At 42.1% G+C, this 18,811-nt stretch overlaps 1 protein-coding gene across 2 annotated transcripts in view; it reads right to left on the bottom strand.

The window, feature by feature from the left end:
• Positions 1–1,716: 1,716 nt before the first annotated feature.
• LOC124137311 (ubiquitin carboxyl-terminal hydrolase 45-like) overlaps positions 1,717–18,811 on the bottom strand; it is a 51,187-nt gene continuing 34,092 nt past the window's right edge. Inside the window, exons 17-20 of one of the 2 annotated variants that reach the window (XM_046503555.2) lie at positions 8,752–9,819; positions 7,798–7,898; positions 5,335–5,421; positions 1,717–4,788 (exon numbers count right to left, since the gene is read on the bottom strand). In XM_046503555.2, coding sequence (XP_046359511.2) covers positions 4,429–4,788; positions 5,335–5,421; positions 7,798–7,898; positions 8,752–9,819 — 1,616 coding nt within the window. In that variant the 3' untranslated portion in view covers positions 1,717–4,428. Of the gene's footprint in view, positions 4,789–5,334; positions 5,422–7,797; positions 7,902–8,751; positions 9,820–18,811 lie in introns of both variants that reach the window. The other variant, XM_046503554.2, reaches the window with a different exon arrangement.

Below are 18,811 nucleotides of genomic sequence, written 5' to 3' on the forward strand. Positions count from 1 at the left end.
CTGAAAGCATGAACACTCTCCACCAGAACTTTCTGCCCCGATGAGAAAATCAGTTTCAGAGTGAGAGCATGAACATCGGCCAGAAAGCACATGGAAACAGAAAATTATTTTATTGGCACAAGTAATATTTTCACGTGTAAATTATTCAGGTCGCGAGGTGACTTGACTGCAGTATTGTGTTAAGACAGATCGATGTCATCATAACTCACGTCAGTAGACTTAGAACGAGACATGTCAGCTTCAGGTTGCTGACGTCATGCAGTGTGATGCAGGTGTGATCTGACTTGGTTCATGCATGTCATCGATCCCGATTCCGTGGATCGATGCTCATGATATCAATCACTTGATTGTCTGGTCCAGACTCGATTATTTACAGACCGACGTCATATAGCTGGAATAGTGCTGAGTGCAGCGTTAAACAACAAACAAATCAGATGAGATGCAGAGCAAACTAAGGATCATACGGTCCTGACGTGTCTAAGGGAGGCAACTGGTTTTCAATTGGTTTATGGATGCTTCACTGGAAACGCTTGGTCGGTGGACGAACTGAACCAACATTAATCCCACTACTCAGTGTTTTGTATGTAAGAATATATGGATGGAAGGAGGAGCATCCCTTCAATTTGTATATTGAAAAGTAACAGGAATGTTAAACAGCCATAACGTTCACATGAGACACGAGCCACACAGCTTGGGGCACCAGTGTGGCTATACGTTCACACGAGACTCGAGCCACACAGCTTGGAGCACCGGTGTGGCTATACGTTCACACGAGACCCGAGCCACACAGCTTGGAGCACCAGTTTGGCTATACGTTCACATGAGAATCGAGCCACACAGCTTGGAGCACCAGTGTGGCTGTACTTTCACATGAGACTCGAGCCACACAGCTTGGAGCACCAGTGTGGCTATACGTTCACACGAGACTCGAGCCACACAGCTTGGAGCACCAGTGTGGCTGTACGTTCACATGAGAATCGAGCCACACAGCTTGGAGCACCAGTGTGGCTGTACGTTCACATGAGACTCGAGCCACACAGCTTGGAGCACCAGTGTGGCTATACGTTCACACGAGACTCGAGCCACACATGGAAGGGAACGTTCTGAATGGGGCACTGACTGCATTAAGATTTTTATGAAATCCCATATCGCTGTTTGACGGTGCTGGACGAATTAAAGAATCTGACCTTCAAATATTACTGTACAGGGATGCCAGACATAGTTTGGTGTTACTTTGAAAGGTATTTTAGTTTTATCAACCTGTCAACTTCATGTGGGAGAAAAGCTCGAAGAGATGCAGGTTTCAGACATTTACCACTTTGGTGAAACCCATGAGCACAGGTGTGGTGCTGACAAACCTAGAAACATAATCAGGGCGAACCGGGATTCAAACCCACAATCATGAGTTGAAGAACTGGCATGTCAAGCATTAAACCCAGCAATCTGGCATGTCAAGCATTGAACCCAGCAATCTGCCATGACAAGCATTGAACCCAGCAATCTAGCATGTCAAGCATTAAACCCAGCAATCTGGCATGACAAGCATTAAACCAAGCAATCTGGCATGACAAGCATTGAACCCAGCAATCTGGCATGACAAGCATTAAACCCAGCAATCTGGCATGTCAAGCATTAAACCAAGCAATCTGGCATGACAAGTAGGCTACCCTGAAATGGGAAAAAACACACCTGCAGACAAACAACAGACTACAGACATTACCCCCTGTATTTATTGTTGGCATTTATCACTGATATCAACAAGTTCATATGTATTTACAAAGATCAGTCTGAATGTACAACAGTTTCATGGAATAAATACACAAATGAATGTACATAGCACTGCCGCATGAGACCTGCTGTGTTAGTGAGTGAGTGAGTGAGTGAATGACAGCCCTGAGAGATAGACACCTTGTCAGGAGAAGGAAACCATGGTAACAAGAGATAACATCTTTCACAATACTGCAGAAACTACTCCAGTGGTAGAGTCCCTGGATGGAGTGGACACTGACGGTGGTTGATATATGGTGTGGACGCTGCTAGTACCTGTATGGTGTGGACGCTGACAGTCATTGCTGGACGCTGCTAGTACCTGTATGGTGTGGACGCTGCTAGTACCTGTATGGTGTGGATGCTGCTAGTACCTGTATGGTGTGGACGCTGACAGTCATTGCTGATGGAAGTCTAGGAGAGGTTGTTGTGTGTACATTCTGTCATGCAGCCTTAGACAACAACATGGGATTATCCGAATTGATCCTATTTCAATCAGTATTGCATCGTTGTTCAGGCCCAAACATGAATTGATGAATTTACAGAATTTGCTGAAATATGACTTGGCACACACAAATACTTAACAATAGGGTTTTCACTGCATAGAAAAGGAACTGTTGTTGTATTGATAATATTTTCAATGACAAATTCCTGACATCAAAACATGTGCTACATCATAAATAGCTATTGCCGACCTTGAGATTACCATCAGTGTATACTGGGAGCAGACAGTAATGGCTTGACAAGGCTGCATCTGTGGGATGTGGTCAAGTATGCTTCAGGTAGACATAGTGATCCTTAGCTTATGAAGATCAGTACATATCTAACATTTGGGAAAATTATACATGTAACAGTGAACTTGCTATTCTCTCAGGTTCAACCTTGTTCACTGATAGAGCAATGGCGTTCTTTATGAAAGGACAGAAGTACTGCAATACAAGTATCTTCCATCACCTGTCAGTGCCATATGGTCCATGTCTCACCACAACACCTCTTGTGTGTTAACCTTATCAAGATAGGATCATATACATAATATACATGATATACGAGAAATGCTCATGTAGATAACAGTTCTTTTGCTATATATCTGAGCATATATTTCACCAAAACATGTTACTTATACCTTTTCTTATTTCATTTATATTTTCTTGTATATTTATAGTTGTGTTCTGCTAGAATATCGACACTGGTTCCATGTGACTGTTTCCAGCTGACAAGGACACTGGTTCCAGGTGACAGGGACACTGGTTGCATGTTACAGACACTAATTCTGTGTAACAGAGATTCTGGTTCCAAGTGACAGGGACACTGGTTCCGGGTGACAGGGACACTGGTTCCGAGTGAAAGGGACACTGGTTCCAGGTGACAGGGACACTGGTTCCAGGTGAAAGGGACACTGGTTCCGAGTGAAAGGGACACTGGTTCCAGGTGACAGGGACACTGGTTCCAGGTGAAAGGGACAATGGTTGCATGTTACAGACACTAATTCTGTGTAACAGAGATTCTGGTTCCAAGTGACAGGGACACTGGTTCCAAGTGACAGGGACACTGGTTCTGAGTGACGGGAACACTGGTTCTGAGTGACGGGAACACTGGTTCTTAGTGACGGGAACACTGGTTCTGTGCTACACTGGTTCTGAGTGACAGCAAAACTTGTTCTGCTTGACAGGGACTCTGGTTCCGGGTGACAGGGACACTGGTTCCAGGTGACAGGGACACTGGTTCCAGGAGACTGGGACACTGGTTCCAGGTGACAGGGACACTGGTTCCAGGTGACAGGGACACTGGTTCCAGGTGACAGGGACACTGGTTCCAGGTGACAGGGACACTGGTTCCAGGTGACAGAGGCACTGGTTCCAAGAGACCTTACATACAGGAACACTGGTTACCATATGTTTGTAAGACCCTTGTTCCATGTGACATTGACACAAAGAATGTATCTTGTAGCTAGCCACCATGGTCAGAAACACTAGAAATAAGAACATGTTACTTGGCTTGTGTTACTTGTAGTACTCGTGACCTGGTCAAGCTCAGTGCCTTTCAGGGGGCTTCTTTCACTTGGCAAAAGAATCATGTAAAGAAAGACACTTGGCATTAGGTTTGTTGTACATGCTTAAGTATGGAATGTACTTTAAAGAAAGAATGAAATAGGAATAATATATCAATTCTTCCCTAAGTCAACCACAGTCCTCAAAGTCATCCTCCTAGCCACACATCAAATAGTTCATTCTCTATGAAATTCCATCAAAATCTAATTAGCAATTTACTAAACTTTGGAATTAAAAAAGAACTAAGGAAATATCCAATCATAAAGAGTTACTAAAATAAAATTTTGGTCTGAATCCTACTTCAGCATCTCCTGACAACACATCACATTCACAAGAGATTCTTCAGCTCTCTGCCTGTCTTCCTTGGTATTTCAGTATATTCTCTAGTAGAAGACTAGAAAAGTCTTTACCTTCCCACTAGCTCCCTGGGTATTTCAGTATATTCTCTAGTAGAAGACTAGAAAAGTCTGTACCTTTCCACTAGCTCCCTGGGTATTTCTGTATATTCATTCATAGAAGTGTAGAAAAGTCTGTACCTTTCAACTAGCTCCCAGGGCATTCCAGTATATTCTCTTCTAGAAGAGTAGAAAAGTCTGTGCCTTCCCTGGGTATTTCAGTATATTCTCTCATAGAAGAGTAGATAAGCCTGTGCCCTCTGCACTGTGGCCTCCTGCACCTCGCTGACCCGACTGTCACTCACGTGGTACCACTTGCCCGGGGGCACCAGACTCTCCAGCGTCTCATCACTCAGGTCCTCCTCCGTGGGTGACCGCGGCCCGTTCAGCATGCGGTGAGCGTACTGGTGCACGTAGTCCTTAGGGGTTGGGACCTGAGAGTTCAGATAGTTGGTCAGTGCTGCTAACGATGGTCGGACTTTGACGTAGGCGGTGTAGTGACCGCCGGACAAGCGGCCGCTGTGTTCTACCACTCCGTACAGGGCATACAGGATCTTCTTCTGACCTGGCCGGATGCCCTGAAACACCCAAGACATGCTGTAATCCATGGAGTGAGTGAGTGAGTGAGTGAGTGAGTGAGTGTTATGTTACACCGTTTTAAGCATTATTCCAGCGATATCACGTCGGGGGACACCAGAAATGGGATTCAAATATTGTGCCCATGTGGGGATTGAACCTGGCGCTTCAGTGTGACGAGTGAACACTTTATCCACTTGGCTACCCCACCGCCCCGCCTCATGGAACTAGTGTCCTTCAAGCATGGGATAAGTACATCCCAGGTATAGTGTTTTCGTGAATTGATATACTCAGCCTTTCAAATAGTTCTGGTAAACAATTTACACTCTTATTTTCTAAATGTTTGTTTACTTTGCCCTTAGTCAGTCCTCCAGGTAAACACACAATGTTCTAATAATTCTCATGTACTGATATTGTGGTAATGCTGAGAAGCAATCAAGACATAGTCTCACGTGTACAGTCACTAGCCTGCAACCTACACAACACACTCAACTTTCAAGAATACTTGTGATGTGATGCATTATCTTCCCCCTTGTGTGAATTGTTACCTGACAGAGGGCGCTGCAGTAGGGGGCCAGGTCAAACACAAACGGGAAGTCCACATGGCGGTTTACTTTCCGTGATGTGAAACCCACCTGAAATACATGAATTTCTGTCAATTATCTGCTGTTGCCTCCAAGCTAAGTCACTGTATGAGATCAAACATGAAGCTGACTGATTCACAATTCTATCATGTCTATGTCAACAGTACAACAAACACACACTGACGGGAAGCAACAAGTGAACGCCTCATGTGTCATGGTAGTGGAACGGAGGAACACTTGCTACTCTGTCTACCATGTCTTTTATAAAAACACTTCATTTGAACAAAATAAGGCAGACAATGAAATGTTAGGAACTAACATGTAAATTGCCCTACAATCTCCAGTTATCTCGGGGGTATATACATCAATCTCCAGTTATCTCTGGAGTAGATACAACAATCTCCAGTTATCTCCGGGGTACATACTTCAATCTCTAGTTATCTTGGGGGAACATACAACAATCTCCAGTTATCTCGGGGTACATACAATAATCTCCAGTTATCTCAGAGGTACATACAACAATCTCCAGTTATCTCGGGGTACATACAATAATCTCCAGTTATCTCAGGGGTACATACAACAATCTCCAGTTATCTTGGGGGTACATACAACAATCTCCAGTTATCTCAGGGGTACATACAACAATCTCCAGTTATCTCAGGGGTACATACAACAATCTCCAGTTATCTTGGGGGTACATACAACAATCTCCAGTTATCTCAGGGGTACATACAACAATCTCCAGTTATCTCAGGGGTACATACAACAATCTCCAGTTATCTTGGGGGTACATACAACAATCTCCAGTTATCTCAGGGGTACATACAACAATCTCCAGTTATCTTGGGGGTACATACAATAATCTCCAGTTATCTTGGGGGTACATACAACAATCTCCAGTTATCTCGGGGTACATACAATAATCTCCAGTTATCTCCTGGGTACATACAACAATCTCCAGTTATCTCAGGGGTACATACAACAATCTCCAGTTATCTCAGGGGTACATACAACAATCTCCAGTTATCTCGGGGTACATACAACAATCTCCAGTTATCTCAGGGGTACATACAACAATCTCCAGTTATCTTGGGGGTACATACAACAATCTCCAGTTATCTCGGGGTACATACAATAATCTCCAGTTATCTCCTGGGTACATACAACAATCTCCAGTTATCTCGGGGTACATACAACAATCTCCAGTTATCTTGGGGGTACATACAACAATCTCCAGTTATCTCAGGGGTACATACAACAATCTCCAGTTATCTTGGGGGTACATACAACAATCTCCAGTTATCTCAGGGGTACATACAACAATCTCCAGTTATCTTGGGGGTACATACAACAATCTCCAGTTATCTTGGGGGTACATACAACAATCTCCAGTTATCTCAGGGGTACATACAACAATCTCCAGTTATCTTGGGGGTACATACAATAATCTCCAGTTATCTTGGGGGTACATACAACAATCTCCAGTTATCTCGGGGTACATACAATAATCTCCAGTTATCTCCTGGGTACATACAACAATCTCCAGTTATCTCGGGGTACATACAACAATCTCCAGTTATCTCAGGGGTACATACAACAATCTCCAGTTATCTCGGGGTACATACAACAATCTCCAGTTATCTCAGGGGTACATACAACAATCTCCAGTTATCTTGGGGGTACATACAACAATCTCCAGTTATCTCGGGGTACATACAATAATCTCCAGTTATCTCCTGGGTACATACAACAATCTCCAGTTATCTCAGGGGTACATACAACAATCTCCAGTTATCTCAGGGTACATACAATAATCTCCAGTTATCTCAGGGGTACATACAACAATCTCCAGTTATCTTGGGGGTACATACAACAATCTCCAGTTATCTCGGGGTACATACAATAATCTCCAGTTATCTCCTGGGTACATACAACAATCTCCAGTTATCTCAGGGGTACATACAACAATCTCCAGTTATCTCAGGGGTACATACAATAATCTCCAGTTATCTCCTGGGTACAAACAACAATCTCCAGTTATCTCGGGGTACATACAACAATCTCCAGTTATCTCCTGGGTACATACAACAATCTCCAGTTATCTCGGGGTACATACAACAATCTCCAGTTATCTCGGGGTACATACAACAATCTCCAGTTATCTCGGGGTACATACAACAATCTCCAGTTATCTCGGGGTACATACAATAATCGCCCTCTATCTCAACATGTTGCAAAATTTCCCTGTCTTCCATTCCCTCAGTATGTACTGGAACCTATCTGAAAAGGCTGTGGTGTGATGCCTTGCAAGTTCCAAAGTAAAGGTTTAGTGATAGTGAACTATTTTACTTTGCATCAGATTTACAAGAACTCCTCTCCTATATGTAGAAGACTCAGTCTTTAACAGTAGTGGACTGGGTCACCAACCTGCTCGAAGCGCTTGAGATGCAGCGTGAGCACTGACGGCGGCAGGAAGATGTGATACTGCTTGCTGGCGTTGGAGTAAACTGTCTCCGACGTCTTCTTATCTGCTGATGAAAACGTAACGTAAACATGAGCATTTCGAGATAAATGTACTGTTATTATATTAACCTGACACCACACAGTGCTTTAGCTTTGCTTCCCTACCTTTACAGACAGACAGTACTGGAACAGACAGACAGCTGAAACAGACTGCAGCCTGTGCACATTCTCTCCTATTCTATGTAGTGTCAGGTTAGGTAAAACATGACAATCAATCAAGACTGATGATTGATCTATACCCTGAATCAATACAATGATAGGGTGACAATCATCATGTTTATCTAAAATATTCAACCTTTTTTTGGTTTTCATGTTTAACATGTTCAAGGAACGAGATTTTTAAAATTTCATTTTTCTTTTTACCTTCCAGAAACAAGTGAGTGAGTGAGTGAGTGAATATGGTTTTACGCCGCTTTTAGCAATTATTCCAGCAATATCACGGCGGGGGACACCAGAAATGGGCTTCACACATTGTACCCATGTCGGGAATCGAACCCGGGTCTTCGGCGTGACGAGCGAACGCTTTAACCACTAGGCTACCCGACCGCCCCTCCAGAAACAAGAAGATATCAGCACCCAACCAAGAGGATTATGATCAATAATTGAAATGTGGGAACCAATGAAAAGGGCTACATGTTGGAACCAATTACTGATGAATAAATACCAACACAAAAACCAGTATCAAAGTACTTGTCAGAAGCCTTGACCATGCTGATAAACAGTTCCGCAATTCTATTTGTGACAGACTCTGAACAAGTAACAGTGGTCGGGACAGCGAGATGAGTCGGGACAAGATCTGCATGACATGTCTGGTGGGCTGTGAAGGTGATAGAATCTTATAGTAATAAAGCACTGTACCTTTCTGCTGAGATATGGTCTTGTTGCGTTTTGTCTTGGTGCATTGCTTACAGCCAAACTTGTTGGAGCCAGTGAGCAGCTCGGCGGAGGTGAACTGATGGAGACAGGACATGATAGAGCACTCTTTGGGAGCCGGGTGGTAGCGAGGAGCAAGGGAATTCATGGACTTGTACTGGGCCTGCTTCCTCAGCTCCACCTTGTGCTTGGCCTGGTTCGGTGACAGGCGGTCACTGGTCAGCCCGTTGGTCAGGATTTCTTCTGTGGAGGGCATTGACGTACACTCTGTCAGGTCCCGCGGGGACTGACAGTACAACGTGTCCTCACTCTCGCCCTTCAGAGTCAGCTGACTATCACACTCCTCCGGGCTGACTTGGCCAGTGTCATCCAGTGCACTGAACGCTGCCGCACCGCTGCCTTCCGTCTCGGGTGCTTTGACCCCCTCAGACTCCGCACCAACACCGTTTATCACAGACTTCTCAACTTCCCCATTCATAGTTATCACAGTATTACCATTCAGTAGAATATCAGTGTTTTGGCTTGCTTGCTCCACTGCTCCCCTGTTGTGCTGACATCTGGCACAGTACTGACCCACCTCCTTGCACTGCGGAGACGGTCCAACACGGCCAGCAGAGTTCACATCAACACACATATCTTTGGCATCACATTCTTCAGTCTCGGACTGATCGGCAAAAGTCAAGCCACTCAAGTCATTACCTAAACTAGACACATCTGTTTTGACTGCTGCTATAGATGTTCCACATTCCCCAACACTGCTAGCCATCCCCTGACTGTGGGACTTGATGTCCCCGTTCCCAGTACACACTCCGCCAGACACGTGGAGATCGGGGGAGATTTCTTCCGCTGCTATATGTCCCAGTCGTACATCAGTGTCCACACTTACAGGCTGACCAGGAGTCTGTGTATCCGTCCTTCTACCTGACACGGTTTCCCTCTGCGCTCCATCACTGTCTACAGTGTCCTCAGTCAACCCTACATCTCTCCCCCCCTCCTGCTGGGCGTGCATCAGTCGGGACGTGTCACTCTCCAGGTTGTCCTCAATGTCAGCATCTGAAAAAACATGTATTTTTTAATTCCACAAACGTGACTGCCAACACTCCAAGGAGACAGCCCTGACATCCACCATGTATCAATGACTACCATATCTACTGCTGAGTTTCATACATCCACCATGTATCAATGACTACCATATCTACTGCTGAGTTTCATACAGCCACCATGTATCAATGACTACCATATCTACTGCTGAGTTTCCTACAGCCACCATGTATCAATGACTACCATATCTACTGCTGAGTTTCATACATCCACCATGTATCAATGACTACCATATCTACTGCTGAGTTTCATACATCCACCATGTATCAATGACTACCATATCTACTGCTGAGTTTCCTACATCCATCATGTATCAATGACTACCATATCTACTGCTGAGTTTCCTACATCAACCATGTATCAATGACTACCATATCTACTGCTGAGTTTCATACATCCACCATGTATCAATGACTACCATATCTACTGCTGAGTTTCATACATCCACCATGTATCAATGACTACCATATCTACTGCTGAGTTTCATACAGCCACCATGTATCAATGACTACCATATCTACTGCTGAGTTTCATACATCCACCATGTATCAATGACTACCATATCTACTGCTGAGTTTCCTACATCCACCATGTATCAATGACTACCATATCTACTGCTGAATTTCATACATCCACCATGTATCAATGACTACCATATCTACTGCTGAGTTTCATACATCCACCATGTATCAATGACTACCATATCTACTGTTGAGTTTCCTACAGCCACCATGTATCAATGACTACTATATCTACTGCTGAGTTTCCTACATCCACCATGTATCAATGACTACCATATCTACTGCTGAGTTTCATACAGCCACCATGTATCAATGACTACCATATCTACTGCTGAGTTTCATACATCCACCATGTATCAATGACTACCATATCTACTGCTGAGTTTCATACATCCACCATGTATCAATGACTACCATATCTACTGCTGAGTTTCATACAGCCACCATGTATCAATGACTACCATATCTACTGCTGAGTTTCATACAGCCACCATGTATCAATGACTGCCATATCTACTGCTGAGTTACATACATCCACCATGTATCAATGACTGCCATATCTACTGCTGAGTTACATACAGCCACCATGTATCAATGACTACCATATCTACTGTTGAGTTTCATACATCCACCATGTATCAATGACTACCATATCTACTGCTGAGTTTCATACAGCCACCATGTATCAATGACTACCATATCTACTGCTGAGTTTCATACAGCCACCATGTATCAATGACTACCATATCTACTGCTGAGTTTCATACAGCCACCATGTATCAATGACTACCATATCTACTGCTGAGTTACATACATCCACCATGTATCAATGACTACCATATCTACTGCTGAGTTTCATACAGCCACCATGTATCAATGACTGCCATATCTACTGCTGAGTTACATACAGCCACCATGTATCAATGACTACCATATCTACTGCTGAGTTTCATACAGCCACCATGTATCAATGACTGCCATATCTACTGCTGAGTTTCATACATCCACCATGTATCAATGACTACCATGTCTACTGCTGAGTTTCATACATCCACCATGTATCAATGACTACCATATCTACTGCTGAGTTTCATACATCCACCATGTATCAATGACTACCATATCTACTGCTGAGTTTCATACAGCCACCATGTATCAATGACTACCATATCTACTGCTGAGTTTCATACAGCCACCATGTATCAATGACTGCCATATCTACTGCTGAGTTACATACATCCACCATGTATCAATGACTACCATATCTACTGCTGAGTTTCATACAGCCACCATGTATCAATGACTGCCATATCTACTGCTGAGTTACATACAGCCACCATGTATCAATGACTACCATATCTACTGCTGAGTTTCATACAGCCACCATGTATCAATGACTGCCATATCTACTGCTGAGTTTCATACATCCACCATGTATCAATGACTACCATGTCTACTGCTGAGTTTCATACATCCACCATGTATCAATGACTACCATATCTACTGCTGAGTTTCATACATCCACCATGTATCAATGACTACCATATCTACTGCTGAGTTTCATACAGCCACCATGTATCAATGACTACCATATCTACTGTTGAGTTTCCTACATCCACCATGTATCAATGACTACCATATCTACTGCTGAGTTTCATACATCCACCATGTATCAATGACTACCATATCTACTGCTGAGTTTCATACATCCACCATGTATCAATGACTACCATATCTACTGCTGAGTTTCATACATCCACCATGTATCAATGACTACCATATCTACTGCTGAGTTTCATACATCCACCATGTATCAATGACTACCATATCTACTGCTGAGTTTCATACAGCCACCATGTATCAATGACTACCATATCTACTGTTGAATTTCATACAGCCACCATGTATCAATGACTACCATATCTACTGCTGAGTTTCATACATCCACCATGTATCAATGACTACCATATCTACTGCTGAGTTTCATACATCCACCATGTATCAATGACTACCATATCTACTGCTGAGTTTCATACAGCCATCATGTATCAATGACTACCATATCTACTGCTGAGTTTCATACAGCCACCATGTATCAATGACTACCATATCTACTGCTGAGTTTCCTACAGCCACCATGTATCAATGACTACCATATCTACTGCTGAGTTTCCTACAGCCACCATGTATCAATGACTACCATATCTACTGCTGAGTTTCCTACATCCACCATGTATCAATGACTACCATATCTACTGTTGAGTTTCATACAGCCACCATGTATCAATGACTACCATATCTACTGCTGAGTTTCATACATCCACCATGTATCAATGACTACCATATCTACTGCTGAGTTTCATACATCCACCATGTATCAATGACTACCATATCTACTGCTGAGTTTCATACAGCCACCATGTATCAATGACTACCATATCTACTGTTGAGTTTCATACATCCACCATGTATCAATGACTACCATATCTACTGCTGAGTTTCATACAGCCACCATGTATCAATGACTACCATATCTACTGCTGAGTTTCATACAGCCACCATGTATCAATGACTACCATATCTACTGCTGAGTTTCATACAGCCACCATGTATCAATGACTACCATATCTACTGCTGAGTTACATACATCCACCATGTATCAATGACTACCATATCTACTGCTGAGTTTCATACAGCCACCATGTATCAATGACTGCCATATCTACTGCTGAGTTACATACAGCCACCATGTATCAATGACTACCATATCTACTGCTGAGTTTCATACAGCCACCATGTATCAATGACTGCCATATCTACTGCTGAGTTTCATACATCCACCATGTATCAATGACTACCATGTCTACTGCTGAGTTTCATACATCCACCATGTATCAATGACTACCATATCTACTGCTGAGTTTCATACATCCACCATGTATCAATGACTACCATATCTACTGCTGAGTTTCATACAGCCACCATGTATCAATGACTACCATATCTACTGCTGAGTTTCATACAGCCACCATGTATCAATGACTGCCATATCTACTGCTGAGTTACATACATCCACCATGTATCAATGACTACCATATCTACTGCTGAGTTTCATACAGCCACCATGTATCAATGACTGCCATATCTACTGCTGAGTTACATACAGCCACCATGTATCAATGACTACCATATCTACTGCTGAGTTTCATACAGCCACCATGTATCAATGACTGCCATATCTACTGCTGAGTTTCATACATCCACCATGTATCAATGACTACCATGTCTACTGCTGAGTTTCATACATCCACCATGTATCAATGACTACCATATCTACTGCTGAGTTTCATACATCCACCATGTATCAATGACTACCATATCTACTGCTGAGTTTCATACAGCCACCATGTATCAATGACTACCATATCTACTGTTGAGTTTCCTACATCCACCATGTATCAATGACTACCATATCTACTGCTGAGTTTCATACATCCACCATGTATCAATGACTACCATATCTACTGCTGAGTTTCATACATCCACCATGTATCAATGACTACCATATCTACTGCTGAGTTTCATACATCCACCATGTATCAATGACTACCATATCTACTGCTGAGTTTCATACATCCACCATGTATCAATGACTACCATATCTACTGCTGAGTTTCATACAGCCACCATGTATCAATGACTACCATATCTACTGTTGAATTTCATACAGCCACCATGTATCAATGACTACCATATCTACTGCTGAGTTTCATACATCCACCATGTATCAATGACTACCATATCTACTGCTGAGTTTCATACATCCACCATGTATCAATGACTACCATATCTACTGCTGAGTTTCATACAGCCATCATGTATCAATGACTACCATATCTACTGCTGAGTTTCATACAGCCACCATGTATCAATGACTACCATATCTACTGCTGAGTTTCCTACAGCCACCATGTATCAATGACTACCATATCTACTGCTGAGTTTCCTACAGCCACCATGTATCAATGACTACCATATCTACTGCTGAGTTTCCTACATCCACCATGTATCAATGACTACCATATCTACTGTTGAGTTTCATACAGCCACCATGTATCAATGACTACCATATCTACTGCTGAGTTTCATACATCCACCATGTATCAATGACTACCATATCTACTGCTGAGTTTCATACATCCACCATGTATCAATGACTACCATATCTACTGCTGAGTTTCATACAGCCACCATGTATCAATGACTACCATATCTACTGCTGAGTTTCATACATCCACCATGTATCAATGACTACCATATCTACTGCTGAGTTTCATACATCCACCATGTATCAATGACTACCATATCTACTGCTGAGTTTCATACATCCACCATGTATCAATGACTACCATATCTACTGCTGAGTTTCATACAGCCACCATGTATCAATGACTACCATATCTACTGCTGCGTTTCATACATCCACCATGTATCAATGACTACCATATCTACTGCTGAGTTTCATACAGCCACCATGTATCAATGACTACCATATCTACTGCTGAGTTTCATACATCCACCATATATCAATGACTACCATATCTACTGCTGAGTTTCATACATCCACCATGTATCAATGACTACCATAGTTACTGCTGAGTTTCATACATCCACCATGTATCAATGACTACCATATCTACTGCTGAGTTTCATACAGCCACCATGTATCAATGACTGGCATATCTACTGCTGAGTTTCCTACATCCACCATGTATCAATGACTACCATATCTACTGCTGAGTTTCATACATCCACCATGTATCAATGACTACCATATCTACTGCTGAGTTTCATACATCCACCATGTATCAATGACTACCATATCTACTGCTGAGTTTCATACATCCACCATGTATCAATGACTACCATATCTACTGCTGAGTTTCCTTCATCCACCAAGTATCAATGACTACCATATCTACTGCTGAGTTTCATACAGCCACCATGTATCAATGACTGCCATATCTACTGTTGAGTTTCATACATCCACCATGTATCAATGACTACCATATCTACTGCTGAGTTTCATACATCCACCATGTATCAACGACTACCATATCTACTGTTGAGTTTCATACAGCCACCATGTATCAATGACTACCATATCTACTGTTGAGTTTCATACAGCCACCATGTATCAATGACTACCATATCTGCTGCTGAGTTTCATACAGCCACCATGTATCAATGACTACCATATCTACTGCTGAGTTTTATACATCCACCATGTATCAATGACTACCATATCTAATGCTGAGTTTCATACAGCCACCATGTATCAATGACTACAATATCTACTGCTGCGTTTCATACATCCACCATGTATCAATGACTACCATATCTACTGCTGAGTTTCATACAGCCACCATGTATCAATGACTACCATGTCTACTGCTGAGTTTCATACATCCACCATATATCAATGACTACCATATCTACTGCTGAGTTTCATACATCCACCATGTATCAATGACTACCATATCTACTGCTGAGTTTCATACATCCACCATGTATCAATGACTACCATATCTACTGCTGAGTTTCATACAGCCACCATGTATCAATGACTACCATATCTACTGCTGCATTTCATACATCCACCATGTATCAATGACTACCATATCTACTGCTGAGTTTCATACAGCCACCATGTATCAATGACTACCATATCTACTGCTGAGTTTCATACATCCACCATATATCAATGACTACCATATCTACTGTTGAGTTTCATACAGCCACCATGTATCAATGACTACCATATCTACTGTTGAGTTTCATACAGCCACCATGTATCAATGACTACCATATCTGCTGCTGAGTTTCATACAGCCACCATGTATCAATGACTACCATATCTACTGCTGAGTTTTATACATCCACCATGTATCAATGACTACCATATCTAATGCTGAGTTTCATACAGCCACCATGTATCAATGACTACAATATCTACTGCTGCGTTTCATACATCCACCATGTATCAATGACTACCATATCTACTGCTGAGTTTCATACAGCCACCATGTATCAATGACTACCATATCTACTGCTGAGTTTCATACAGCCACCAGGTATCAATGACTACCATATCTTCTGTTGAGTTTCATACAGCCACCATGTATCAATGACTACCATATCTTCTGCTGAGTTTCATACATCCACCATGTATCAATGACTACCATATCTACTGCTGAGTTTCATACAGCCACCATGTATCAATGACTACCATATCTACTGTTGAATTTCATACAGCCACCATGTATCAATGACTACCATATCTACTGCTGAGTTTCATACAGCCACCATGTATCAATGACTGCCATATCTACTGCTGAGTTACATACATCCACCATGTATCAATGACTGGCATATCTACTGCTGAGTTTCATACATCCACCATGTATCAATGACTGGCATATCTACTGCTGAGTTTCATACATCCACCATGTATCAATGACTACCATATCTACTGCTGAGTTTCATACATCCACCATGTATCAATGACTGGCATATCTACTGCTGAGTTTCATACATCCACCATGTATCAATGACTACCATATCTACTGCTGAGTTTCATACATCCACCATGTATCAATGACTACCATATCTACTGCTGAGTTTCATACATCCACCATGTATCAATGACTACCATATCTACTGCTGAGTTTCATACATCCACCATGTATCAATGACTACCATATCTACTGCTGAGTTTCATACATCCACCATGTATCAATGACTACCATATCTACTGCTGAGTTTCATACATCCACCATGTATCAATGACTACCATATCTACTGCTGAGTTTCATACAGCCACCATGTATCAATGACTACCATATCTACTGCTGCGTTTCATACATCCACCATGTATCAATGACTACCATATCTACTGCTGAGTTTCATACAGCCACCATGTATCAATGACTACCATATCTACTGCTGAGTTTCATACATCCACCATATATCAATGACTACCATATCTACTGCTGCGTTTCATACATCCACCATGTATCAATGACTACCATATCTACTGCTGAGTTTCATACAGCCACCATGTATCAATGACTACCATATCTACTGCTGAGTTTCATACATCCACCATATATCAATGACTACCATATCTACTGCTGAGTTTCATACATCCACCATGTATCAATGACTGCCATAGTTACTGCTGAGTTTCATACATCCACCATGTATCAATGACTACCATATCTACTGCTGAGTTTCATACAGCCACCATGTATCAATGACTGGCATATCTACTGCTGAGTTTCATACATCCACCATGTATCAATGACTACCATATCTACTGCTGAGTTTCATACATCCACCATGTATCAATGACTACCATATCTACTGCTGAGTTTCCTACATCCACCATGTATCAATGACTACCATATCTACTGCTGAGTTTCATACATCCACCATGTATCAATGACTACCATATCTACTGTTGAATTTCATACAGCCACCATGTATCAATGACTACCATATCTACTGCTGAGTTTCATACAGCCACCATGTATCAATGACTGCCATATCTACTGCTGAGTTACATACATCCACCATGTATCAATGACTACCATATCTACTGCTGAGTTTCATACATCCACCATGTATCAATGACTACCATATCTACTGCTGAGTTTCATACATCCACCATGTATCAATGACTACCATATCTACTGCTGAGTTTCATACAGCCACCAGGTATCAATGACTACCATATCTACTGCTGAGTTTCATACATCCACCATGTATCAATGACTACCATATCTACTGCTGAGTTTCCTACATCCACCATGTATCAATGACTACCATATCTACTGCTGAGTTTCATACATCCACCATGTATCAATGACTACCATATCTACTGCTGAGTTTCATACATCCACCATGTATCAATGACTACCATATCTACTGCTGAGTTTCCTACATCCACCATGTATCAATGACTACCATATCTACTGCTGAGTTTCATACAGCCACCAGGTATCAATGACTACCATATCTTCTGTTGAGTTTCATACAGCCACCATGTATCAATGACTACCATATCTTCTGCTGAGTTTCATACATCCACCATGTATTAATGACTACCATATCTACTGCTGAGTTTCATACAGCCACCATGTATCAATGACTACCATATCTACTGCTGAGTTTCATACAGCCACCATGTATCAATGACTACCATATCTACTGCTGAGTTTCATACATCCACCATGTATCAATGACTACCATATCTACTGCTGAGTTTCCTACATCCACCATGTATCAATGACTACCATATCTACTGCTGAGTTTCCTACATCCACCATGTATCAATGACTACCATATCTACTGCTGAGTTT

This window comes from Haliotis rufescens, unplaced genomic scaffold (genome assembly GCF_023055435.1).
Source record: "Haliotis rufescens isolate VD_foot unplaced genomic scaffold, xgHalRufe1.0.p SCAF_26, whole genome shotgun sequence".
NCBI classification, from domain to species: domain Eukaryota; kingdom Metazoa; phylum Mollusca; class Gastropoda; order Lepetellida; family Haliotidae; genus Haliotis; species Haliotis rufescens.